This window comes from Rhipicephalus microplus, chromosome 3, assembly GCF_043290135.1.
Source record: "Rhipicephalus microplus isolate Deutch F79 chromosome 3, USDA_Rmic, whole genome shotgun sequence".
Lineage (NCBI taxonomy): Eukaryota > Metazoa > Arthropoda > Arachnida > Ixodida > Ixodidae > Rhipicephalus > Rhipicephalus microplus.
In genome coordinates, this window is record NC_134702.1 from 228,280,523 (window position 1) to 228,307,690 (window position 27,168).

General features: G+C 45.0%; 2 protein-coding genes across 3 annotated transcripts in view; one reads left to right on the forward strand and one right to left on the reverse strand.

The window, feature by feature from the left end:
* The window catches only part of LOC142804150 (3 beta-hydroxysteroid dehydrogenase/Delta 5-->4-isomerase-like), a 79,618-nt gene extending 59,478 nt beyond the window's left edge, over window positions 1-20,140 (forward strand). Inside the window, exons 4-6 of the mRNA XM_075890763.1 lie at window positions 11,690-11,866; window positions 13,556-13,692; window positions 19,026-20,140. Coding sequence (XP_075746878.1) covers window positions 11,690-11,866; window positions 13,556-13,692; window positions 19,026-19,436 — 725 coding nt within the window. The 3' untranslated portion in view covers window positions 19,437-20,140. The remainder of the gene's footprint in view (window positions 1-11,689; window positions 11,867-13,555; window positions 13,693-19,025) is intronic.
* LOC142804151 (uncharacterized) overlaps window positions 1-27,168 on the reverse strand; it is a 96,570-nt gene that overhangs the window by 13,110 nt on the left and 56,292 nt on the right. The window contains exon 5 of one of the 2 annotated variants that reach the window (XM_075890764.1): window positions 26,574-26,759. The exons of the other annotated variant lie outside the window; for it this stretch is intronic. The gene's annotated coding sequence lies outside the window, so the exon portion shown is untranslated. Of the gene's footprint in view, window positions 1-26,573; window positions 26,760-27,168 lie in introns of those variants that run through there. 2 annotated transcript variants of the gene reach the window in all.

Below are 27,168 nucleotides of genomic sequence, written 5' to 3' on the forward strand. Positions count from 1 at the left end.
ATATCAGGGGACGAGTGCACTCATTCAACTCGTATGTGGCGGATCCTGAGGACGTCCTACGAGGCATAGTCCATGGTATTCCGTCGGGGACTTCTCAAGCAGAACTCATGGCGAATCTCCGTGTGAGAACACAGGGGGTCAAGATTGAGCGGGCACGCATGCTCGGATCTACGAAGACCGCCATCATTACCTTCACGGGCAGCACACTGCCTAGGTGCGTCTATTTCATGGGAGCGGAAGCCATCTGTTATCCCCACAAGCCTACGAGGCAGGCTTGCAAGGTATGCCACTCCACAGGGCATCGAACTGACGTGTGCCCAACGCCCGACGCCAATGTATGCTCCACGTGTGGAACACGTGAACCCGCACAAGGACACGCGTGTACCCCTAAGTGCGTGATATGTGGTGAGGACCATATGACAGGTGACAAAATGTGCAAGAAGAAGCTTAAACACGTTCCGCCTAGGAGGTCCCGAGTGGATCAGCCAAAACGGAGGCACCATCCACGCTGGTTCAGCTCCGAGCGGGACTCGTCAGTGGAATCACGCTCACGTTCAAGATCCAAGTCACGGGCTTCCTCAAAGGGTCGAGCCCAGTCTGCGTCCAGAAAACGACTCAACAAACAGCCGCAGCACCAACAGCAGCAACAGCAGCAGCAACAACAACAGCAGCAGCAGCAGCAACAGCAGCAACAGCAACAGCAACAGCAGCAGCAGCAACAGCAGCAGCATCAGCAGCAGAAGAAGACAGCGCTGGTACAAATCTTGACGCCGCCCAAAGAGGGGACGGAGGCAGCCGCCTGCCAGCCAGCAAACACGGTGAGCTGGGCGAGGATTGTGTCTCCATCTGCTCCCTTAATTGAGAATCCCGAATATCAGAAAATGGTTGCCGAGAATAAGCAGCTTGCTTTAGAAAACGAGAAACTTCGATGCCAGATTAAGGAGGAACGCCGGGAGTTCCACAAAATCATATCATCTTTAGAAACCAAACTTGAAGCCAGGCTTAACGCCTTAGAGGCGAACAACAACGCCACTCATGCTATCTCCAGGGCAACCGTAGCCCACTCTTTGGAGGGAGGAACGGCGAAAGTAGACATACCTCAGAGGTTTAGCGAGGAGGCCCACGTTAGCCAGTTACAGATGGGGGAACAGTTGCAGAGCTTGCGGAACTTAATGCGAGAACTCCAATCACAACAGCAACGAGCAGCGTCTGAACTCCGAGAGCAGATGATGCAGCAAATGCATCAAATGTTTTCGGAGTACAGGAAAGAGTTTGCAGCAGAAACGGAACAACAAAGACGATACGTTAATGACTCAGTTGTAGGCATTCAGCGTGCCATCAACAAGCGGGTCAGTGTTACCTCCGCGAGCAGTCCACTACCGAAGGACCGTCGAATCACGGAGAAAGCAGACACCCCCCAATAAAGGCAGTAGTCACCATGGCGCGAACTAATTCCACGCAAAACTCCGACCACCTAGAAATCTGGCAGTGGAATTGTCGCACGTTCCACAAACGAGCGGCGGCATTGCAGAATTACATCCATTCGGCACTGATCCCACCTGATGTAATATGCCTGCAAGAAGTTGGGAACCGTCCCGTCAAATTGCAGGGATATTACACATTATACGATCCAAAATACCCCCGCGTTGCAGCGCTGGTGAGTAACTTCATGACAGTCGCGCTAGACCATTACGATCAGACTGACATTAATCACCAAATTATCGATGTCTTCCCACAAAAACGAGGAAAAGTACGAACGAAAATTTTAAACATATACAGTCCTCCCAAAAACCGGAAAGACGACTTCGGCCCACTCCTAAACGAGGCAGTTCGAGCCGTTGGCACCAGAGATCAATTAGTGGTGGTGGGCGACTTTAATGCTCCGAGCACCGCTTGGGGCTACGTCCGGGATTCACCCAAGGGAGTGTTATTAGAGAACACCACGTCTAAATTAGGTTTTACCCTTATCACTCTGCCAACAGCACCCACCAGGCTTGGTAATAGCATTAGCAGGGACACGTACCCTGATTTGACCTTCACCTTCAACATTAAAAATGCCACGTGGTCAAACCTCGATGAAAACCTTGGTAGTGACCATTATATTCTTAGCACCTCTATAGCATCACCAAAAGTTCGTCGTGTCGCTGGTGACGTTGTGATGACAGACTGGGTGACCTTTCGAAAGCGCCCTCTGCCGGAGCAAACGCCCTGTGATGTCAGTGGGTGGGTTGCTTTCATTCGAGAAACGCATGATGCCACCTCTAAGAAAATAGCGCGCACAGTTGAGGCGCCTGCGATAGACCGGCACCTATTGCACATGTGGGATAGTAGGCGACGCCTGATCAAGAGATGGAAAAAACAACGCCTCAACCGCTGCCTCTACAGGCGAATCGCTGCTCTGTCGGAGGAAGCGAATGAATACGCAACGAAACTTGCCACCGATGGTTGGGTGCAGTTTTGCGGTTCTCTCCGCGGTACACTAGGGACTAGCCAGACGTGGGCGATACTGAGGTCCATGCTGGAGCCGGACAAATCTAAGTCCTCCATGAACCGCATTCTTCAAAGAATAGTACACAGCTACCCCGGCACCGACGGAGAGTTGATCCAGGCGCTTAAAGACCGTTATATCGGTACTGATGTGGTTCCGCCATGTACATTAGAGTACATCGGCAGCGAGAATGCCACATTAGACGCCGCAATCACGAAAGAAGAGGTTTTCGCGGCAGCCCAGGCAGCCAATCGGAACTCTGCGCCGGGGTCGGATGGTATAACAAACGCTATGATAAGAAACCTCAGTACTGAGGTTCTTGAGCAGATAACGCAATTTCTTAACGACCACTGCTGGTCCCAAGGTCACGTTCCTCCGGAGTGGAAGGAAGCCAAAATAATAACTATACCAAAGCCCGGTAAAGCACCATCGCTCGGAGCCCTGCGGCCCATTTCGCTTACTTCGTGCATGGGCAAGCTCTACGAGCGAGTAGTACAGACACGGCTTCAAAATTACATTGAAAAAGAAAATCTGTTTCCCGCTACCATGATTGGTTTTCGCTCCGGACTCTCAACCCAGGATGCCTTCCTCCTTTTAAAAGAAGAGGTCATGAGTTGCGTACCCAGGGGAGGCGAACATTTGGTCTTGGCCCTCGACCTCAAAGGGGCCTTTGATAATGTTTCGCACGAGGCCATTCTCTCTGAACTCAACACAATCGGCTGCGGAAAGCGTACATTTAACTACATTAAATCCTTCCTCTCTGGGCGGACGGCAACTATTGGGATAGGCGACACGAGGTCGGTGCCGTTCTCGATGCCAAATAAAGGCACACCGCAAGGGGCAGTCATCTCCCCCTTGCTCTTTAACATAGCTATGCGCAGACTTGCTCACGAGCTCGAAGCAATCCCGCACCTTGGATATACATTGTATGCGGACGACATCACACTCTGGGCTACGAAGGGTTCACTGGCGCTGAAAGAGCAGACCCTCCAGGCTGCTGCGACAGCTGTGGCAGAGTTCGCAAGAAAAAGTGGGCTGAGCTGTGCGCCTGAAAAATCTGAACTCATAAGAATACACAGTAAGTATTACAAAAGTAACGGTGACATAAACTTACAGGTAGACGGCCATGCCATAGCCGAGGTTACTCAGGCCCGTATACTTGGCTTCTGGGTCCAAAGCAATGGCAAAGCCAGTCACACGATAACCACCTTAAAGACTACGGTTAAACAGATAGCTAGAATGATCCGTCGCATCACTTATCATAAAAAAGGCATGAAAGAAAAGGATACTCTCCGGCTTGTCCAGGCCTTAGTTTTGAGCAGAGTGACGTATGGCCTACCGTACCACTCACTCGACAGAAGTGAGGAGAGCCAGGTGGATGTGCTCATTAGAAGCGCTTTTAAGGCAGCACTTGGTCTACCCACCAGCACACCGACCGAGCGGCTCCTAGCTCTCGGTATACATAACACTTATGCTGAGCTCAGTGCCGCAGTCCTCATGTCTCAGAGGAATCGTCTAAGTGAAACTTCAGCAGGCAGGGCGATACTCACTAGAATAGGAATTTCGCCCCACCCACAGCACATTGATGAGGAGCTGGTCGACGTAGCCCAAGAGGTCCGCAGGCGAATCTCAATCGCACCGGTGCCCAAAAATATGCATCACGACTTTCACGCTGAGCGACGTACTGCGAGGGTAAACTGGCTTCGAAAGCAATTCGGCTCAGCTTCAAATGTCGCGTACGTCGATGCGGCCAGTTTCGATTGGCAGAGACACATAATTACTGTTGTCGACAACAACATGACGCTGCTAACGAGTGCCTCCGTACGCACGACCTCGGCTACAAAGGCGGAGACGATGGCCATAGCCTTAGCCTTAAGGTTTCAGGAGCGTAGAGGGGAGCCATCAGTTATTTTATCCGACTCCCAGGAAGCCTGCCGGCTCTTTTTAAGGGGCCGCCTTCCAGCAATGGGGCTGAGGCTGCTAGGATCCAAACTCACTCACCACCATCGCTTGATCTGGTGCCCGGGACACGCAGGTCTCGAAGGCAATGAAAGGGCGGACGCTCTAGCTCGTGCGTTTTGTAACCGAGCGGAGAATCCATCTCTTTCATTGACCATGCCAATTTTACCTAGGGAGATTCTAGCTCACCAGCGCTTCACGCGTCAAAAATGTGGAACACCTCACAGATCCCTTAATGGGGAAGAGGCCACTGACCTTAGAAAAATTCAAACGGATGTATTTCCGCACCTACTGAAGTTACACGCGATACATCCAACTCTTTACCCGGCTGTATGTCCGTGGTGCGGCGGAAGACCGACTCTCTACCACATATCGTGGGGGTGCGATCGTAAACCAAGCGACATAACCAATTTTCTCGGCGAACCTTTAACACCTAGTATGGAGCAGTGGGAGGCACACCTCGCTAGCTCGGACCCAGGAGTGCAGCTCGCACTACTGGATCAAGTCCGGCGGGCGGCTAAGGCCAGTGGAGCCCTGGACGTAGGGCCCCAACCATAAAGGCTCTAAAACGCCCCTCTCCCTTTCCCCTTCAATAAAGTTTTACTCTCTCTCTCAGCGAGCGAATTCCACTGTTGCTGGCATGAGGCCGTCTACTCGCACCAAGAAAACCGCGTAGCGAGCCGTATGCAATTTAAAAATAAGATATATTGTTGTGTAATGAAACGGAAAGTGTTTATTATTGCCTTGCAGCACTTTTTTATATGCACATGCGTAATAAACATTGCGTTATTTCTTGTTGCGCATACGTGAATCGGGCAGGGTCACGTGCACCCATGTAGTCTTTGTCTTTTCCGGTTTTCCGCTATTGGCTGCTTGAGCCCAGCACTTCCGGGCGATGAGCGACGGTTTCCAAATCTGGAGAACCGAGCGATCGCGCGAAAACGAGCACGCGACACGTCGCGCGAACGCCCTGTTTCGTCACTCATAGCGTTGCTCGTTGCTGTCGCGTGCATTTTCGCGCTTATGAGGTTTGGCCCTTAAAGGCGAAGCTTAAGGATCCCCCTTTTTTTTTTGCGCGTGCATGGTGGCCTGTGGGCAGCCCGGGACTGTCCAAACAATTTCTTTCAGGCAGGTATTATTCACAGATTTTGGGGTTGGAATTGGTTCGGCATTGTGGCCTGTGTCACAATGCCAACGAAGATTCCGGGCATGTCACATCAAGCGCGCAAAAGACCGCATCAAGCGCGCAAATGACCCGAGACCACTTGGGCTGACTCGGGACTTATGAATTACATGTAGGTGACCTAGCCACCTTTAATCCGAGGCATCCATGGACCACTGGTGAGTGGCCCAGGACTGCCAAATCAATGAAGCCTACTGTTTCTGCCCTCGAGCTCTGATGTCAGTCCGTTTAGACCGTGGTGTATCGCTGCGAAGACGTGCCTACGCTCGCTCTCGTCCCTATACAGACATGAATTGCCAAGCCTGATGAATGCTTTCTTGTCGTGCTGGTGTGCTTATTGACAAATAGGCAAGACCGAGTTTTTCTCTGTCTGTGAACTGCAGCGTGGATATGTGATGCGCTTTGTGCACTGGATATTCGCAATCTGTAGGACTTTGAACGTTTGGACGATGCTGCGTGCGAATTGTCACGGCGAAGGCAGCGAAGCTTCGAGTGTTCTCGTTTCTTATGAACAGCTGAAGAACAAAGTGGGAGCGCGTCGTACGGCCATCTGACGTCAACATTCGTTTTCTTCGTGACCCCAAGAAACCTGTGATTGATTTGTGGGGTTCAACATCCCAAAAACACCTTATGATTATGAGAGACGCCGTAGTGGAGGGCTCCAGCAATTTTGACCACCTGTGGTTCTTTAACGTGCACCCAAATCTGAGTACACGGGCCTACAACATTTCCGCCTCCATCGGAAATGTAAGAAACCTGTGTCCGTAGCACATATTTCTAATACCTGTGTCACACGGGCGCGCAAAAAGTCTTTCAAGTAAGCGGTCTTTTACGAAGTTGAAAGACTTTTAACAAAGAGGTGTTTGCGGCGCAGACACACGGCAGCAACGATCTCCTTTTAGTGTTTTCATTCGAAGACGCTAGCGAAAGCGTGGCGCTAGCAGTTAAAAGAGAAGCAATGAAAATCAAACGATGTATCACAATGTACAAATTAAAGACTGCTTGTTTCTTAAAATAAATTTAAGAATAAGAGATGAAGAAACACCAATGTGAATGTTTTTTTTCACTAGATAAGGAAGCATTCCCATAACTAGCGACGTGCATGAGTCCGTTTGGCACCACTGTGCTTTTATTTACCGTATTTGTTTTCGCTGCTCTCGACTGCTCTCGACACGTTATGGGCGACCGTACTGGAGAAAAAGCGAGGATCGCAAGCCTCAAGGCCTGCCTTCTCGCTCTGGAAAGCGAGGCACACGCTGCAAAAGCCGCCAAGGATAGGATAAAGCAGCGCAAGACCGAGCGTCACCACGTGCTATTGCCGACGCGTTGTAGCTGCTTACGAGAGTAGAAAAGGAAATAAGCATTAAAAGAGTTCATTACACCTTCTGCAGGATATGAAATTTGTTTTTACAAAGAGTTTTGGTGACAGAAAAATAAGCATTCGCTCTTTTTTTGCCCACCGCTCGAAAATTGCTGGCGCCCACTGGTTTTGAGGCTACTCATTCGGAGCCATAAAAGAGATCGACGAACGCCGTTTACGAAAAAGACCGCTTCTGAAAAGGAGTTCGCTCTGTGCCATGTGTCTGCTATCAGGAACTCCTTTTCGGAAAAAGACCGCTTACTTAAAAGACTTTTAAGTGCCCGTGTGACAGGGGTATAAGTAATTAAAATGGTATCTACTCCCCCATGTTGCGTTCTTGCTCAAAATGAAGGTGACATGTGTGCTCCTGACTTGTTAGCGTAAGCCCTGGCTATGAAATAATAAACGTGCGTGGGAGTATGTTTTCAGAACAGGTGTTTTTTTTTTTCTGGGTCGGTAAGCATTTCACTATTGGCGATTAGTGCAGCAAACTTTTTGAATTACCCGTGTTTTCTTGGTTGAGAAAAATGGAACGAATGCTGTTAAGTTGCTGAGTGCATCGGTTGTGTGTATAGTATTTGCTTGCCGGCGTTCCAACCCCTTTAATGCGGTATTAAAATTTTGCGCAAACCTTGCCAGCATCTTAACCTACTGTGTTTCCTAGAAATATAGATGCGTGTAGACACTTACGGTAGAGCTCTTTCTGAAATGGTCTTTAGGTGTGTGAGATCTATACACTTGAATCTAAAATATTTAAGAACTACTACTATATATACCAATCTCCGAACAAGCAGTGCACTAGAACCGCCCAAAGGGGCTATACAGTTTATTCTAGGCCAAGTAATAACATTTTTCTCAGGCCCTAAGGGATATGAGCGACTGCGCACCACTGGAAGAGGGGTCAGAGTAAAAGATGAAAAGCCACTCCTTGAGTCAGTCACGGGAGATTTTTCTGCCATGAAAGATTTTGTTTTCTCTTGCATTGGTCCTCACCATGGTATTGTGCTAATCGTATGGTGGGTTTGGGGCGGTAAACACCACATACAATCAGTTATGATATTGGGCTGATTAGCGTACTTTTGTCACCAGCACACACTCTTCTATATAGCTACATGTCTTTGAAGACCGATGTTTAAAAAAAACTATAGTTCGAACTTCAGAAATTTTTCGATAGCATCGAAACAGTTCTTCTGCATGTTCTAGATAGTGTGCTTGTGTGCATGTGTGTAGGTAAAACATGATTAAAATTTATCTTATCTATTTTGTTACTTTGTTGGCGCATCAAATTGCGCTCTTTGTGATCCATAGCTCACAATCTTTGACTTTTTCGTGGAAGAAATGGCTCACAGATAAATCTCCAAACGCTTTCATGCGTAATACATTAGTTGTACCAGCTCCTTTTTTGATGCACAATGTAGAGAAAGATGCTAAGCATGTAAAAATATTTTTGTAGGTTGCATTGGTCGCGCAAGCTCTTTGCGCTATCGAGTTGGTATTGCTGAGAACGTGCCGTTTGCACTAAGAGCGGTGCAGAAGCAGCGATAAGTTGCGTATATAAGTAGTTTGCTGTTTTAACGACGAAGGACGTGCTTCCTTGTAATAAAGAAGAAAAAGAACAGCGCGTCGTTGTTGCTTAACCATTAAGGCCGTGGTCAGCGGAGCGAGAGGTTCCTTTTTCGATTGTGTGCGGCGGAAACATTTTTCCTAATTATTTTGGGTGACTCTAATAAATACCTTTAAATATACGACGCACAAGGTCGGCGACAGACGCGTACCGTAGAAATAAGGTGAGAGTTTTCATAAAATATCTATTAGAATAAACTATATAGTGCTGAAGTTCATGGTGTGCGTTAACGACCTCAACCTCTCCACAGCAAAACAGTTAGAACAGAACACAACAGCACGGAAGCAGTTTCTCGCCCCCATGTCACACCCCATCCATTTCTCTCCCTCTTCTATGCGTAAGAAAGAGTAAAGGAAGCACCTAAAGCGTGTGACAAATCTACGTGAGTTCACCCCACTTGACGGATTACAAATAGTTTGGCGCCAGTAGCTTCACGACACAAAGAACTGAAAGCCTTTCAGTTAATTGCAAAGTGTGTTCTGCAAACGCCTTCGCTCATTGAGACGGAGTCGGGGAGAGTGGCACGCGATGCGTGCGTCTTTCCTCTTGCATACGTAGGTGAATCCACCTTTTAGATTTTATCACGCTGCCCTCTGACGTATAAATATGGTTTTGGTAGGAGCCGCGAAAAATCAAACGGCAATCGCAGAACAAGTTCATTCCGTTGTCGGTGAAAAGCATAGAAAGAGGAATCGAATCGTTCCGCCACTTCACCCTTGGCAGCTGTAAAACGAAGGCTGTTAAACCAGCGCGCTCCGCGACTTTGCCGCGAGGGAAGGCTGCATGTGCCGCGGCCTCGTGAAAAGGTGGTTTGTGGCCACTATATATATATATATATACGGGAGCTGCAGTTACGTGTGCGATATTCTACTAACTCAACTGCTTCCACAAGACGTCTGAAGAATGAGTCATTTGTACCATCACCTGATTTCTGACAGTGTAAGAGGGCAAGGGACTTAATACTTTCACCTCTGAAGCAATTCGGGCGGATCATTACCCCTCGTAGCTGAAACATGCGGCACTGGTGTTTACCGTGTTCTGTGATCTACCGGAGGGCGTTCTGTTGTGGCTTTTAATTTTTGATCACAATTTTCAAGAAATAGGAGTTGGTGACCTTAGGTTAACAGATATTGAGCATACCTGAAAGCGTTTTAGGGGTTGTGCTTCATGTTTGGGTTGCTATCATTCAAGATATAGGTACCGAAGACGTCTAATGGAAAGCTAGAGAAGTGCAGATAAGGTAGACTTCGGTAGCACTGGCTAGTGTCCAGGACCCGGCCGGGCGCAGCCGGGCGCCAAGGATCTGGGACATTAAAGGTTTTCGCCTTAGTAAACTATTTGAGTAAAGTCATTGGATTATGACTTCGAAGAGTTCCAGGTCATAATTATGAAGCTTGCGCAAAGGTGTTCACTGGCTACTCCTTGGTAATTCAACCAATAAGTGATAGACACTAAATTGTATATGACTGAGAGCGGCTTTGTGAAATGAAATTCTGTAGCTGGATGAAGGATTGACATTTATGATTTTTACTGAGAGGGATCTGGTGTTTGCACAAACAATACCGAATGCTTCTATTTGACTAGCCAGTCTTTCCAATGATTCTATTTGTGAGAAAATCTTTATGGTATGAATAAACTCAGTTTTCTGTTTGTTCATCCCGAAAGTGTTTAATGCCGGTGTCCGCGAAGACTTCAGAGCTCTACTTTTGTCGCGAAAATGACCTTGAAACAATACAGGTTCAAAAGACGAAGAAAAACGTTTTGTCAGCAAGAGACAAACCTGAAACCTCTCGATCTGGTACTACACTTCTAGCTATCACCCTATCATTGCAATCTAGCCATCATAATGATATGGTGTTGTTTTTAAAACCTTGGCCCCATCGCGATTCGTGCTCAACGACTTCTTCATACTTTAAAGCCTCTATATTACCCTCAGCTTGTGTTTGTGTTATTTATTATCAATTTTTTCACTTACTTTTGTCCTTTACTTAGCTATGGCATCCAATTGTGCAGTGATAACTAGGATTTTGTTTGCTGAGCTAGTATTTGCAAGAATAAAATGAGTTAAATACAAAAAATAAAAAAATTATACGTGTTTACAAAGCTTAGTTTATTACTTAGTGTGGTATATGTCCATTTCCATGCGACCGACCTTTTTAGTTGCTCTTTCATTGAGTTTAGTTCAACGTACTCGTATGATTCGCGCATGAGAACATGAGAACTACCCGCACATCTCACGGATTACGTCCGCTATGTTTATTGTTTCACTTATGCAGAAGCGCCGAGGAGCTTTCGTATACATATGGTGCTTGGTTGCGCTTGCCTCTTCGTACTCCTCGGCAGCAGACGAAGACATATCTGAGGCGACATTAATTCAAGCACTATAAGCGTGTTTTTGTCGCAAGGCTAGCGGTGCACATTGTGTGGTCACGGTGCATTTTCTAGAATAAAAATACCTCGCAGAGACTACTGTCACCCGCAGTTGCAGTTTGTATTTTCTCGAGCTAGTTTTGACGACGTCCTCACAACGGAGACAAAAAAAAACAGTAATAAAGAGGCTCAGTGGATGACATGGAGGCGTACTCACAAGGCGCAAATAAGAGTCAGAGGTGCTGCTGCCTGCGTCACCGTCCACTGAGCTGGTGGGTGCGTCTACAGGTCTTTTCCATGGGTCGTGTGACACGCGCACTGCGATGTCAGTCTCTCTTCGATTGGGCTTCACTCTCCTGCGTCACGAAGCTCATCCTAGTCTTCAACTTTCGAAGATTTTAATCAGGGAGCGTCACTTGGGACTCTCCTTTCGCGTGTGTTCCAGCCTTCCAGCCCGCCCCGCCACCTAGAGCCCCCTTTATCCCCCGAAATGCCCTTTATTCATATTTTGATGACCTCACCAAATGAGGGTGTTGAATAACTACGTATAGGTGGCGCACGCAACAAAACGCAAAGATTTTATGCGCCTGTGCGAGGCGCGTCGACGGACCCTATACGTACCGCGCATGTGAACTTTAGTCGTGAAGGGTCAGCACATACCCGAGCTCGTCAACACACACGAAACTAAATGTGTCCATTGTGCAGGTACGCGAAACGTTGTGGATGCCTGCGTGGAAGAGAGCGTGCCGTACCTCGTCTACACCGGGAGTGTTGGAGTGATTCAGGATGGAAGGCGGCAAGCTCACGACGGTCCGTACGCCAAGACCAAGGCGAAAGCAGAAAAAATTGTGCTTGAGGCTAGCGGAGCCTTTTTGAAGGACGGTAAGCTTGCTTGCTCGAAGACAACTGATGATGTAGTTTTTACAGGCTTAGCGACATTGATCAAGCGGTAGAAAGCCCACATTCACGCACGCATGTGGGCAAACACAAACGCTCGTATTTTCGTCTGATTTATGTCTGATTTAAGGCGTCCTTTTTTACCTGCTTCTTTGATGCCATGTCTGGCTAACTAGTTCATCAATACATAATAATGGCCCCGTTAATGCACGTAATTTGGAATGTTTAGAAGTAAGGCCATGCAGGGTTAGCCCCAGGGCAGCTGATCGGCATCAAAATTTCAAGCGGCATGAAAAGAGTTAACGTGCATGTGTCGAACAAGGCCTTCAACACTATGGGTAAACAGATTTTCACGCAGATGTACTTCTATGCAATGCAATATCACAATGGAACGCTCACTTCCTAAATGCAGACAACGATCAGTTACGCAAGGTAGCCGCATTTTATTGTTAAAATTTTGTCACTACTGCGAAATAATCGCAAAATCAAAAATTTCAACTAATCATCGGCCAGTCGGTATCTTAGCATTCTTTTTATATCATTTTACGCAATGAGCGGGATGAGGAGCATTTACTTCGCGCAAGTAACCACGAGATTTCATGTGCCTCAAGCAGTGAATTTGCATATTACTTGGATGTTCACAGCAAGCTTTATTAAATCATTAGAGGTAGTCCTCAGGAGCAGAATCAAAAGCAGTTATCATGTTGTCTTCGGCTTTATTCGTTCGTGTTCTCAATGAGGGTTGAGTATTATATGTGATGGGTCACCAACTACTGGTACAAGCAACATGTAATGTGTCATAAGTGACCCGTAGGGCTTTGTGAAAACACACCTCTTGCGGATTACAGGCGCTCCAGTGGAGATATATACCAAACTTTGCAGTCTGCAGAAAAGGAAAAGCAGATCAGTATATATGCTCGAAAAGGAAAATCGCATTACTGTGTGTCCCTCTTCACAGGTGCACACATTTTTCACAGAGGATCCACTCTCTCAGAGATTCCAGCACCTGCTCTTCGGAGTTGAACAACACACAGCTTGCTACTGGCTAATCCATGATATAAATCAATGGCAGCGCTTAGATAAGACGTATTTACTGCCATGGAGTGCCGCCACATGCTAGCACCGCGTTCCGTAGCCCGAAAATAGAAACCACAGCAGTGCGCATAGGAATCGCATAGCAAAGGGTGATCACGTTTCATCCCGCACCTTATGACAAATGCTCACGTAACTTCTGTCCCCTTTTTGATCGCTGCCTCCTTACCTTAGAAATATTGTCACTATTAAGTAGTAAAAATAGTTAAGGTTTAGTGAGATTAGTTGGAATTGCATGTTCAGTTGGCTCTTATTTGTGTTTTTGTGAGAAATTCGACCGTCATCATTCTCTGGGTGAATGACATTGACTTTAGTAAATATTTATACTAACCTGAATTCCGCCCTGCCTATCCCGGTATTATGGTTCCTGCATACTACCTGATAATACGATTTCTGCATGCGATGCCATATATATATATATATATATATATATATATATATATATATATATATATATATATATATATACTTCGTATAGATAAGATTAATCAGCTAAACGAGCTGCGAATTGCTTTGTACTTGAAGCGACGTCAATAATGTCGTGACACAAATTCCTGCTGAAATCGGGGACACTACTTTCAGGGCTACACCGGCTGCACACTTTCGTCATTCGGCTCCCACCACTTTATGGAGAGCTGGATCAGATCTTTATTCCGAGCATGATCAAGTGGTCCAGGAAGACTTGCAACATCACGCTTAGACTGGGAGTGACGTTATCAGTAAGTCGCAGTATTTATTGCTTTGCGGTGGATCCGGTGAAAGAAGATGATCTATTGGTTCTTGTGGTGGCATGCTCTGATCATGTATTCAACATGGCAGGCTTAAAATGCGCCGGCCTGATTCTTCCGTAAAGTTTACGCCGCTGCTGTTGTAAATGTGGTTTCGTTGTTAACAAATCTGGCAGGGTCACCAACAGAAGTCTTTAAATGGCAAACCTGTCTCTAGAAGAAAACCTCGCAGTCATAAAACACAGACATGCCGTGGCATTACCAAGTAGACAGGTGATAAGAAATCGATGATGTGTACCCTGCTTTGCAGATCAAAGGCTGCAGCACAGTTCTGCGGATGGCATCTAACACACATTCAAAGTTCTGTGCATAGTCATGAGCCGAGGCTGGATTAATCACTTAATAAAACAAAGTTTGGGCGCCAAAAATAGGAAAGCAAGATAACGTTTTAGGCCTTCAAAATTGTAAATATAAGTACAATGCTTCTTTACATAAACACAAACAACTTCAGATCATATACGTGTGGGTCAAGAATCCATGGCACGAAAGCAAAAAAAAATCCTATTGTTAAGGGCGGCGAGAAGGCGCCAATTGAATAACACATCGGTGCAATCACCCTTTTTTAAGCATGGTTCACAGAACATGCTCTCACTTTTTTTCTATTTTTTTCTACAGCATTGTGACCCATGAGTTCAATTTATATGAATACACTCGTGGGTCTTCCTTTTCGGCCCAGATAAGAAGGGCAGCGTAGCAACAGAGAGCTGGACCGCTAGAAGACCAGAAGGGAGAGTTGCCTCATAGCGAGTGAGAGCGCCTAATCACGCGGCGTCAACCTCACCTCTGTTAGTGAACAGTTACGTCATCCGCAGCATCATTTACGCGCAAGCGCCATTGGCTGCACTGTGTGTGATGCCGTTCATTTTGTCGCGTCCGTTGCCTTGAGCACGCGTGCATGAGTTTCTCCTCAAATCACGTTAATAAGGATCACAGCGCAAGCACGAAAGTGCTGGAAGAAACGTGTACGAAAGGCTAGGAACGGAAGGCAAACAGGAACAACACGAGTGCTGACTACCAAATGAATTTGTGTTTCACTACACACAAGTTCATATGTGCAAACAGGTACAATCTTTCAACAAGCAAACGTAGCAACATGACATAGGTATGGTGGAGTGTCCGATAAAAACGAAGGCACAATAATAAAAAGGCTAACCCCCAGGCAAAAGCGCGAACTCATTTTTATGAAATGCCACCGCAGGCTGGCTCACTCATTCGTTACCAAATTTCCTAATATGGTACGCCTCGGGAATTTCGTATGTTAATTTGTCCTTATCGCGTTACAGCTCGCTCACGGCTTGAAACCAAGGCTGGTACCCTCAAGTTTTACCGTGCATTACAAGGTTTGACTTACGCTTTTGGATAAATTTTTCTTATGTTCCCCCAACCAGTTTGACCGGTATAACTGCAAGCGCACGTTCAAGGAAGGTTGTATACCACACCCATGGCGCATTATATAAATTTATTCGCGGGTTTTACAGCGCATGTCCAAATCTACACTGGAATTCCACCAAGGCGCTCACCTGTCAAGCTGCAAATTGGACCTACTTCGCGCGGGGTGATAATACCACATCTACACCATATCTCGAGCCATCTTTCTTTCAAGCCATGAGATATACTGCGAAAGTATTCAATGACATTCACTATTTCATTTCTCTTTTGTTCTCCCCCACTTTTGCCCCACCACGGTTGTCTAGTGAATAAGGTACTCGGCTGCTGACCCGCAGTTGGCGGGTTCAAATTCCGGCTACGGCGGCTGCATTTCCGACGGAGGCGGAAATGTTATAGGCCCATTTGCTTGGGTTCACGTTAAAGAACCCCATGTGGTTGAAATTACCGGAGCCCTCCACTACGGCGTCTCTCATAATCATATGATGGTTTTGGGACGTTAAACCCAACATATCAATCAATATGCCTCGCTTTTTTCGGTTTTGTTTGATATTCTGCTGGAATTTTTCGCACACTGAAGAAATCACAGATTTCAGAAATTGTGCTGAAAGAAGTCTCTTTAGCTGCAATTTTACACTGTCTGTCACCTTTTATTAGATAAGCTAGCACTTACAGCTGACGGACAACTGCTGTCTTTGCCAGTTTTATGTGACTGGAAGCACAGATTAACAAGCGCTTAGCAATTTATAGTTAGTATTCCCAGCAAATGTGATATGAAAATGTTGCGATATTGATGTCCAAGAACCAAAAGAATCCCTTTTGTGGAACTTCGGAGGTGAAGTCTAGTCCACTCCCATATGTTTCGAAGGCACCTAAAACAAGCAAAGCCAGGTCTTGCCAATTTTTACGGGAGGCTGGAGAAAAAGTAAATAGTCGTCCACATATCTGAAGGTGGTTTGTACCAAACCTTCGAGTTTTATTGAAGGATTGTGTCGACACCGGCAACAAGAGTTTCACTCACAAACAGTGCGACTCTTGAACCTATGCACACTCTCTTTTGTTGTCGATAAAGAGACCCGCCCCACGATACAAAAGTAGAATTCACCTAGAAAATCAGATGTTCCATGAAACAACTAACACTAGTGCCACATCCATTGATGAACACTTCTTCGCGGGTAGCCTGGGTTATATATTTTCTGACATACTGTAACAAGGTGCTCTGAGTAATGAACAACGTTGATACCTAATAAACACGTTGATACCTAAAATCGGATACCCAATTTTATTATGACGATTGAAGTATCCGACGACCTCTTGGCAATTACACACGTGGTAGGGGTCTTTAATTACTAGACTAGATATTTGTTTCTGCTGGTGACGTTCCAAAAGCTTCTACCAGATTTACGTTTCGGATACGATGGCGCGCAGTGATTGTTCTGGCTTATGGCTCTTAGTAGTGAAAAAAAGGACAATTCTTTTGAAGTTGCTTCTTATACGCTACCGTGCTAAATTTAGAAAATTCACATCCTCAAGACGAGCTATGGTAGGGCTCTTATTTTCAACTTTTTGCTGAAACTTGTATGAAGTGTTTTGCAATAGCCTTCGGAGCTTTTTCCAAAAAAGCCTTGTTGGGTAGGATTACAAAACACCTTCCTTATGAGATTGAAGAACATGCAGATAATTCGTAGATAAGAACCTACGGAGTAATTTTAGACACTTGACCTATCTTGACCAACACACACCTCTCACGAGGGCGTCAATGCATTGTGATGTGCACCGACAACGTTTATTTTTATGCACACGGCATGACACATTCCTTGCGAGAGCCACCTTTTCAGCGTCTCGGAGGAAAGGCTCCATACTGAATCTCGGTAGCAGGCATAGCGTCTGTTAAGATTTCTCAGAAGTAGGTGTGTACCCCAGGCTGATGAACGTCCCCGCTGAGCTAGAGCACCTGTTCCGTTTTGGCAAAAGAGGCCACACGCTATTCTACAGAAACTCTGTCGCCAACTAAGCCTAATAATACCACTGTCAGTACGCCATCTCCCAGTGACGACCGCCGCGTTTCTTGGGGCCGATTCCTCACTGGTCACTCACCTGTCTCTCCATCCGTCAAAGCATCTATCCATTCATCCATCTAGACGCACATCCACTCATCCATTCATTCACCTGTTTGTCCGTTCATTTGTGCGACCATCCATGCGTCCTACCGTGCTTGCATACGCCCACCTGTCGCTCTGTCCGTGCGTCCCTCCGTCGATCTGTCCGTAATTTAAACAACTCGCAATTCCAACGTAGACATTAGACCTTTGCACTTAAAGCTTTGCCCACTTGTGGTCATTCACTTTCTGAAGAGGCACTGATAATTGTTGAAGCTCTCGAATTCAAATTACCATTATTGTTCGCGCTGTTTCTTGGTTGATGTAATCTGTGAATCACTTATGTGCACGGCACTTAACTGTAGTTCACAATAACCTGGCGTGACGGCTGTGTTGTAGGAGTACATATGTAATGCTTATAGAATTGGATAGCCATCACAGCAACACCCATTGACACTTCACGATTGTTAGAGTTCTTTTGAAAAGCAGTTGTGAGACGTGACGCGGCTCTGGGTAGAATACTTGATTGCAACGCGGAATGCTCGCGTTTAAATCCGGCTGGGACCCTGAATTTTATCTTTATATTGATCGGGCCAACGCAGCTGATGTCGGCTTCTTCTTAACGCGCATGCCTTGAAATTACCCAGGTGTGTTCTTTATGTTCCTGAGTAGATACGAAGCGTCAATAAATTATGGCACATACACGCGAACAATGAGTCGCATAAACCCGCCCGCAGAGCTTTCCGCCACTGTCAGGCGGAAAGTGTTTGACGACGTGCACTACGAGATTTTGACAATATTTATGTCACGACAAGCGAGCCATGTTCCTCAAATCATCTTACCCTCCGATCCTAATTTTCGGTTATTCCTAGTCGAGGGGGTATTCACGAGAGAGCCTAGGCGTACGCGGCAAGATAGATAGATAGATAGATAGATAGATAGATAGATAGATAGATAGATAGATAGATAGATAGATAGATAGATATGCAAAAGTGCCTGGAATACGCAAACAACTGCTTCGCATTTAAATAAGAACCGCTGTAATCATCCCTCCGCAGGCTTCGCATCATATCGTGTGGTACGTTGGATCTGTCAAATTTTCTCGAACTGCCTTCTAGATGCGGTCGTCAGGCTTAGCGTGCCCGTGCGTATACGTGGGAGAAACCCACTGCACTTTTATCGCATCTCTCTGGACTGCAAATGAATCTTTTTCATCCATTCATCATTGTTCTAGTGAATATTGTATAGAGTGTTTTATTCATCACCATTATTAATACCTGTTGCTGTTTCTTTGGGTCTCAATTGCAGGGCTGCCACGTGCACTGACTTTAATTAGTGCACTTGTGTGTAATTGGTAAAACATGTATATAGACTTTCATAATTTCGCTATTTGTTCTATTTTCCCCATTACTGCGCTTCCTGTAAATAGGTGGGTGCGGTCTTAGTCATTGATTTCGTCAATTTTTTCACCTTCGGCAGAATCATTGAACTGTTTAGATGGAACCAAAACCTTTCTCTTCTTCTATTATTATTATTATTATTATTATTATTATTATTATTATTATTATTATTATTATTATTATTATTATTATTATTATTATTATTATTATTATTATTATTATTATTATTATTATTATTATTATTATTATTATTATGAGACTTCATTGACTGTTCAGCGCTGTAGATTCTTCTTCCGGCTTGGCGTAAAATCAACTAACATAATGCTTATCAACGCGAGTCCTTTCCTTTTGACGTTCTGTTTTCTTGTACTCTTCACAGACGATCTATGCAGGCAACGCCGCATCCGCCCACATTCGAGCACTGGATGCCTTGTGCGAGGATCCTACGCTTTCCGGGCGCTGCATCGTGGCCGTGGATGACACGCCCACCGATAGTGTCGCTTTTATGGAGCCATTGGTGGCCGGACACGGTATCCGTGTCATTGACACAATAGTGCCTTACTGGTTGGTTTTAACGTTCGCTGTGTGCACCACAAGTATCGCCAGGCTGTTCTCGCGTATGTTTCCGAACGCCCGCACAGTCATGCTGCCCAGACCTTCGGACATACGGTACATATACAGCGGGAGCACCTTCGACAAATCTCAAGCCGAAGAAATGCTCGCTTGGAGGCCCAAATACTCGCCCGAAGAAGCGGTCAGATTGTCGCGTTCATTCTATGATGCAGTCTGACGACGATTGCATCCGAGGAAAGAATATAGCTAGAAATGTTTTCCGGTGGACGGGAGATGCCGTGGAAGGGGTTACTCAGCCGCTCATTATGCTGGTGTGCATATACATGTGCACATGCGAAACGTAAAATTTCTGGAGTAAAGATTGACCCCTCTTCACCACGGGGCGTAGGCAGAAAAGTTTTTCGGTGAGGGGGCACCTCCTATGAATTTTCAGTGGTGGCCGGGCTGGTAGATGCGGTCTTGTGCCATATTCTGTTCTATATGCCATGGCAAAATAAACATTTTAAGGCGGGGGGGGGGGGGGGGGGAGGGGGCGAAGTGGCCGGACTTGGCCTCTGCCGCGCCCCACCCCCTAAACCACAAGACAACCTCGTTCTCCAGACTGTGTCAATGGTGAAATGATACCGACTCACGCCGACATTGTTTTACGTATGCTTTCGTGGTGCGTCGAACTAGTTTCTACAAAGTATGTGGAAGATACTTTCCGTGATATTAGGAAGCATTCAATGAAGTACTCTGGGGACAATAATTAAGAAGAACATAGAGACATGTCAATAAATGTGCCATAGGAAGCTCTCCGGGATGACTTAATGAGGAAACTTCGGCTGGCCGTAAATTATGTGCAGTCAGTATGTAAACGTAAACAAATTACTAGTAATAAGGAAATAAAAAAATCGTTCATGGGGTCTTCCGAACACGAAAGCATGCTTCTTTTGTGGCAGCCCACTTCAAAAATATTCTGACGGGAGCAGAGGAGTTTTCTGAAAAAGAAAGAAGGCATTGTTACAGACAGCTCACCTGGTTGGTCCGTAATCATTCTGAAAGAAACAGGAATTTCACACCTGCCACTGTCAACCTCTGACAACCAGTTCGACAACCAGGCCTTCTTGAAATGTGTACTTCCTGACCTTCCCACCGCTTCCTGATAATATCTTTATTCGTGATACATGTTCTTTCTGCCTTCATCAAATTTGTCACAGCACCTCCCCTCCCCTGCTCTCTCACACCTACGAATTCAATCTTGCTCCTACCCCTCTTTTGTTATAAAGGAGGATGGGCTACGTAGCGTAGACACGCAAGTGCTAAATAAATCAGTTCTGTTCTTGTCTTGAGGGACACAAGCTCGCTTGTCAAAACCTCACCTTGACACAACCTTTGTACACGGATTTTTAGGGCCTGTTAACAAGGGCATAATAAGGAGGCCGAGACACCAAGGCGTTTATGGTGTCTACACCTACTTCTTGTGTCTCTGTTTACCGGCCCTGCCTCTTCTTTAATATAAGTTTTGTGTAGCCAATAAGTAGTATTACTGCTGTAGCTTACAAGTATTTACATTATCTAATAATAGGTGCGTCAAGGTACCTCGGTGTTTGAAATGGAGTTCTGTGTTCTTTTCTGTTTTGAACTTCAGCTCTTTGAGGCACATGAAGCAGGACTCATACACAAAACCACCTTTGTAGATACGTTATGCATCCATTCAAAGAAATTGTGCGAGGACAATTATAGCTGTCAGCTTCCTATGTAATTAAGGTTCTATAATGGACCTTTGGGTGACTACAGTAGGCAAACATGTTTTGAACTATAAAGTTAAAGGAGGCATGTTCGCACGGTAATGTTGAAGGCACGTTTATACATAGTTGCACTAAGAAGAATTGTTTTGACGTATACGTACGGCGAGAAATCTGACACCAAAGCTTTATAGGGGTTCGGATAATTACTCATACTACGCGATGCTGACTGGCGCAACACTCCTCCCTGATACATCACGGCAGTTGCATGCTACGTCTAAGCTGGCAACAGTTTGAAGGCATGGACAAAGGTTATAACGGCTACTCTTCACTACCGGCTGGGGATGGCAAGGAACGACTGCTCGCTACATCATGGCAGCAAATAGCACCGATCCACGCCGTTTAGCAAGTGTTCGTGAGAACAGTTTATGAAACATCAGAAGCACTGCCTTGGCGTGACACCATCAAACATGAACTTATCTGGTGTTGGGTGGTTACCTGTGTTAGGCATAGGTCAGAACGTCCTCAAAAGTCTCTTCACTCAGATTGAGATTGAGTGGTGGGTTTGAGCCAGTCCGGCGCATTTATGTTTGCTGAGTCTATGTTCAAGTGAGTTCAATTGAAGAACATTTTTCTTACTGAGTGCGAATGAATTCTTTAGTACAAATCCAAGTGACTTCAGATGAAAGAAGCTTGATGAGTCTGAGTCTCAATGAGTCCGTTTGATGTATATATTCGGGATTCTAAGCCTGAGTGAATCTAGTTCGAGAAAACATTGCGAATGTGAGTCTGAGTGAGTTTTCTGAGAATAGCTCTGGTGAGTATCAGTATGAGGGAATCTGGTTGAGTAAAATTTTCGTCAGCCCGAGTCGGAGTGAGTCTGCTTCAACGATATGTTTGTTAGCTTAATTTCGTTTGAGACCTGGTCGAAAAACGTATTTACGCGTAATGAGCGTGTCTGAGTGCGGTACACCTATTTTAAGGTCCTATGGAGCAAGGCGAGCTGTAATTACATGTGGTCTTCAAAGACATGCCTGCCGCCTGTCTTCTTGTGATGTTCAACAGCAGAGAATGTAGCCTACGTGGACAACTCCTCTTAACAAGCACCGAGAAAGGTGTCGCTCCGGTTTCACGTGTTTTTTCGATTGCAGCCACAGAAACCCTCGAATCAGACTCCAGGACAGCTAAGGCTGCATTGACACACCACTAGAACGTCTTCTTTGCAGCAGTCAGTTTGTTCATCGGGTCGTACAGCAAACATTTTTTTTCTCAAAAAGTCTGAAACCTCGCGTGCTTCATGTAACGCGAAAATTGACTGGCGTTCTACATAAGGAGGGTGAAGACGAGTGATGAAAAAGATTATCATTGCGTAGTGATTTCGCATTTGGCGTTAGATGTCGACAAAAGTTATGAACTAATCATGGCATCACCGTGATGGCACATAAGTGATGACATCACATAAGGAGACGTCATCACTTGATATTATTTGTTCATCAGAGTTGCGCCAATACTGCAGGCATTGTGAAACAAGGTGTGATGCGTAAAGCTTGCAGTGCTGTGATTTTTGAGGCATTGCAAAACAATCTTAGCTGCAAAAAGCATTTGAAGAGGTGTGCGTGAGTTTAAACGCGTCTACTTGTAAAAAAAAATTGTTTTTCGCCTTTGAGCCGAGGGAGCCTGTGAGTTGTTTTTTTTTCTGTCTTGTTACCGCATTGCACATTGCAAGATGGGAATTGGAACTTTGTTCACATGCTAAGCAGCGTGAGGATTCAGTCCCTAAAGGCAAGATCCAAGGTCATGCATTCATATCCAGGCAATAATTAGAACGAGCCATCGTGAAATGACAAGTCACCTCGATATAATATGATGTTGCCTTAGCAGAAACGGTTGATCGCCTACCATCCCAGGATCGAGAGAGCATCAATCACAGGAAATAAAAATAGGCATGCGGCCGGCCACCTCCATTTGGCCACATTTCTCCACGCTCGCTGGCTCAGTGTTTTAGGGGTGAAGCACTTTATAGGGTCTCATATTGTCGGCGTGTATCGTCCATAGTCTGCTGTAGGGATGTTCACTTTGCTTGGGCGCAAAACAGAGAGACCACGTTCCCTCGTAAACCGAGTTCACCCTCTCTAGCCCCTGTCTCAGCGCTCGACACGTGCCAGGAGAGAGCAAACGGCGTGTATTAACTGAAACGCCAACTCGCCCGCGAGAAACAACGTGCCGCACAAGCGTTTAACGGTCATTCCGTGTATATAGACCTTTTTATTTATGTATGTTATAATGGGAAGCAACGTGGTATATAGGGATATACTTGCGTAATGATATTGTATTGCTCAGTAAATTGCATTTTCACCATGTTGGTACGTCATGCTATAGTTTTCTAGCGTACAAAAAACAAGGGCTCAAAAAAAGAAAGACAGGACAAGAGTAACCGCCTGTCCCGTCTTTCTGTGTGCGCATTTTTTGTGCGCTAGAAAACTACATTATATTGCTTTTATCAAAGTATAGTGATATTCTATCACTGCTTCAGTTTAAATTTCACTTTTTCAGTACTATATAGCTGAGCTGTCATGTCCATTAGGTTGGCTCAAGTCTTGTGAAGTTTTTACCTTTTTTGCTTATACATTTTCTACATTGTTAAACGTGTATGAAGACGAGGTCTCCGTGATAGCCTTTGCGTTAACACCTCCTTCTGTGTTTATTCTTCTTGCGATTGGAATAATGTCTTAGTAGTAATGGAGTTCTCGCCAAGGCAAAACTAGTAGGTTAAAAGGGGTGCCCCCCCCCCCTATGTTTTTACACGTTTACACAAATAAACACAGTCGCACTAGCATGAGTGAAGAGGGACTTGGACGCTAATGGAAAATAAAGCTGCCAATAAAAGGACACTCATTGCCATACGCGCCTTTCTGCTGTCTTGCTTTGTTGAGGATCTAGAGAACGTAACAGACATAAGTTAAGAGATGTGTTCACGTTAGTCACAAATCAAAAACCTCTGGTTAATCTGCGAAATTTCAGAGCTAGACGCAAAGTTTGCAGCACACGCGTATTTAACACCGGACACCTGCAGTTCAGAGGCTACTAGGGCACCCTTCCGGTGAAGTGACTGCACAAATCAGGCGCTAACAGCGGGCCGTATCAGCTGGTTACCTAGAACGGTAGTGAATCTCAGTGTGCATGATATCTTCTGGCATTTCAAACCGACCACGAAGGCATTACCTTACATAAAGGCATTACCTCTAAGCATGAATAGCGTGCTCCAGAACGGTCAACTCGATCGTGCCTCATATAAACCACTGTTCTTTTCATTGGTGGCGGAAGAAATGAAAAGACAACAAATATTTGCGCAAAATTCCTCATGGAAGCTAGAGCTTTCACTACACGTTGGAAAAATATCTTTTGCAGCGGAAAAATGACGTCATAGTGCTGACTTGCTTCACTATGGTGCCATAGTGAAGCAAGTCAGCGTTTCCTACAATTCTTTGGTTCGTGTCGATTATCGTGTCGATGTCAATGAAAGCAGGTTCGTGTCGATGATCATCGACACGATCCTGCTTTCTTTATATATTTTTGACCTCAGCTATGCCATGACGTGAAACAGCGTCGGCAGATTTGATATATTATTTTCTATAGTATAACTACACCATCCTTCAACTGCTTTTACATTTCATGTGGATTTGACAGGACCGGTGCACAGTAAACTTATACTTCAGTTGATCCACTCCAAGTAGAAATCGATTGAAACCATCCGGGCGCAATACTTTAACAGGTAAAAAAAGCGTTGTTGACGTCAACAAAGTGTTGTTGGGTTTAAAAATAGCCACAAATTGTACCCAATCAGGACTATTGCTTCTCAACCTTCTCACTGTGTTGTCGGGCTGCTCTCAGAGTGTCTCTGGCTACTTTCGCCAGACGTGTTTTTTTTTTCGTGTAGGGGACACACTCATGGCAGCCTAGTGAATGCGTAGTAGGCTCACCTGATACGAAAATATCCACATCGCTTCATTCTTTACAGCGACTGGAGCCCCAACTTAAAGAATTGGCTGTTAACAAAAGCGTCACTAAAACGAAAGCGCAAGTGAGCTTAGTCTCCTCTTCCCCCGATAGGGTGCTATTACATGAGCCCAGGTGGGCGTTTTAAAGTATAGGTAAAAGTTGGTATGATTCATAACACGGAACCTTACAATGCGTTGGAATGTTTACTATACTGTTTCGTGACTCTCATATACAAAGCTACAGATTTTATTTTACAGATCCTCAAAACTTCCCCCAAAACAGCATTTAACGTGGTTTCCCCGGCATGACGACTACATAGTGCCTTTTTCAAAAGCAGTCTCAATGAATTCCTCGACTTTGTATATATATTATATATACACTATAATATATTACTTATAATATTGTATAATATATATTTTATATTATATAATATTATATAGATAATATATATAACATTATATATAGTATATATAATAACATATATAACACATATACGACTTTGTATATATATATATATATATATATATATATATATATATTGTCTGAAGCTGGACATCCATGACTGATCTAAAGCATTGTTTTCTTGAGTTAATCCGTGTGGTCACCATGTGCGGATAAATAGCTTTGAAACATAAATCTTACATTTAAGAATCGGCGTCGACATTTTAGTAATTCTATATTTTGACACGAAATGCCCTTCACAAAAGACCATTATACGAGATATGGGGAAGATTCTCTTTAAAATGGCAATTCTTGCTCAAAACACTCCGCTTCCTCTCCATTCCTACCATTTTGCACGACTGCGGCTTGTTGACTGATTCAGTCTGAGAACCCTGCCGTAGTAGAAAATTTGACAGTTATGCGTAATGCCTTGGTCTGAAAGGCTTTGAATCCTGGCATCCCAATGCGTTAGTGTCAAAGAGTTCGTTTCGCAATAATTATGGTATAGGGGTAATTGTTTTAGGGTGAAAAATTATGAGCTTGCCCACGATCGAAAAATTGACAAAGATACAAGTAATATGCATAAAAACTACCGAAGTTGGTGTAAATCGAACCCATACTGCCTACTTGGCAAGCAGGTATTCAACCACAGAGCGATGCTACTGCTTGAAACTGCTGCGAAGAAAGAAAGCACTGTATGACTGTCAAAGGAGACTGCTTGACGCGTGTAATATTTCGTAACTGAAGCATAGAGTCGCGCCACTTGTAAAAACAAGCAGCTGACGCCGACAACACGATTGCTGCCACACGTGCTTCATCGCGCTGTGATGTAAAATATCAGGTACATGGCCATGCGCACTCTTTAGCAGGTACCACTGGACATGCAACGGGTCGGTACCAAAAGACATAAAAATTGTGAGTGCACCTTTTTTCGGACAACTGTTCGTGTTGTGCAACCGCTTTACTTTGCCTGTTCACAACGAAAAATGAGGAGTAACGAAATTGGAACCGTGTGAACTATAGCTGGGACCATCCTAACAAGTTTTTATTTTATGTACTTATTTTTGCTGCTTGTACCAAAGCTTCTGGTGTGCACTAATCTTGTCTACTACACTTTTATTAACATCTTTGGTGCTTAACTATTATTTCAGCAGACAGATACGGAGTGATACAAACATGGGGGTCAGTTTATCGTTCATCAGGTTGAAAATATTTTAGATCGTGAGGTTGCCTATATTGAGCGTTTTTATGACTAAAACAATTTCGTGCTATTCATATACGACGCAGTTCATGGTGAAATGTGAGCGTATCTTCGAAGGCCTACGGAACGCTTGCGCTGACTTACTTCTTTTCAATCTCCATGGTTTAGGAGCCTGCAATCGAAAGTATAACAAGCTGGTATCACCATGCTGCAATTGACGCTGAGGTTATATAGGCTCAAACTAAAGTCTCTGACTGCAAAACATCAGCCACTTTGTGTTATCTTGTGAAACATAAGCGATTAGGGCACTTTGCTTACTGTTCAATTTTTGTGCCTCAGAAGGCGGAATGTAACGAGCGAAAGGCAGAGAGCCTCCGGAAGCGGTAATGAAAGCAGAGTTTCACCACAAGGCAGAAGCTATGCATTGGGCAGCAACAAAGTGGGATGCACTATAGCATGCTCTTTAGTTGCAGGAAAGACGTGAAAAGTCAAGGGCTTGTTTTTCTTTGACGCACACAATACTAAAGAGAACTAACAGACAAGGATGCCAGGGAAGAATGGCGGACCTTATTAGAAGTAAT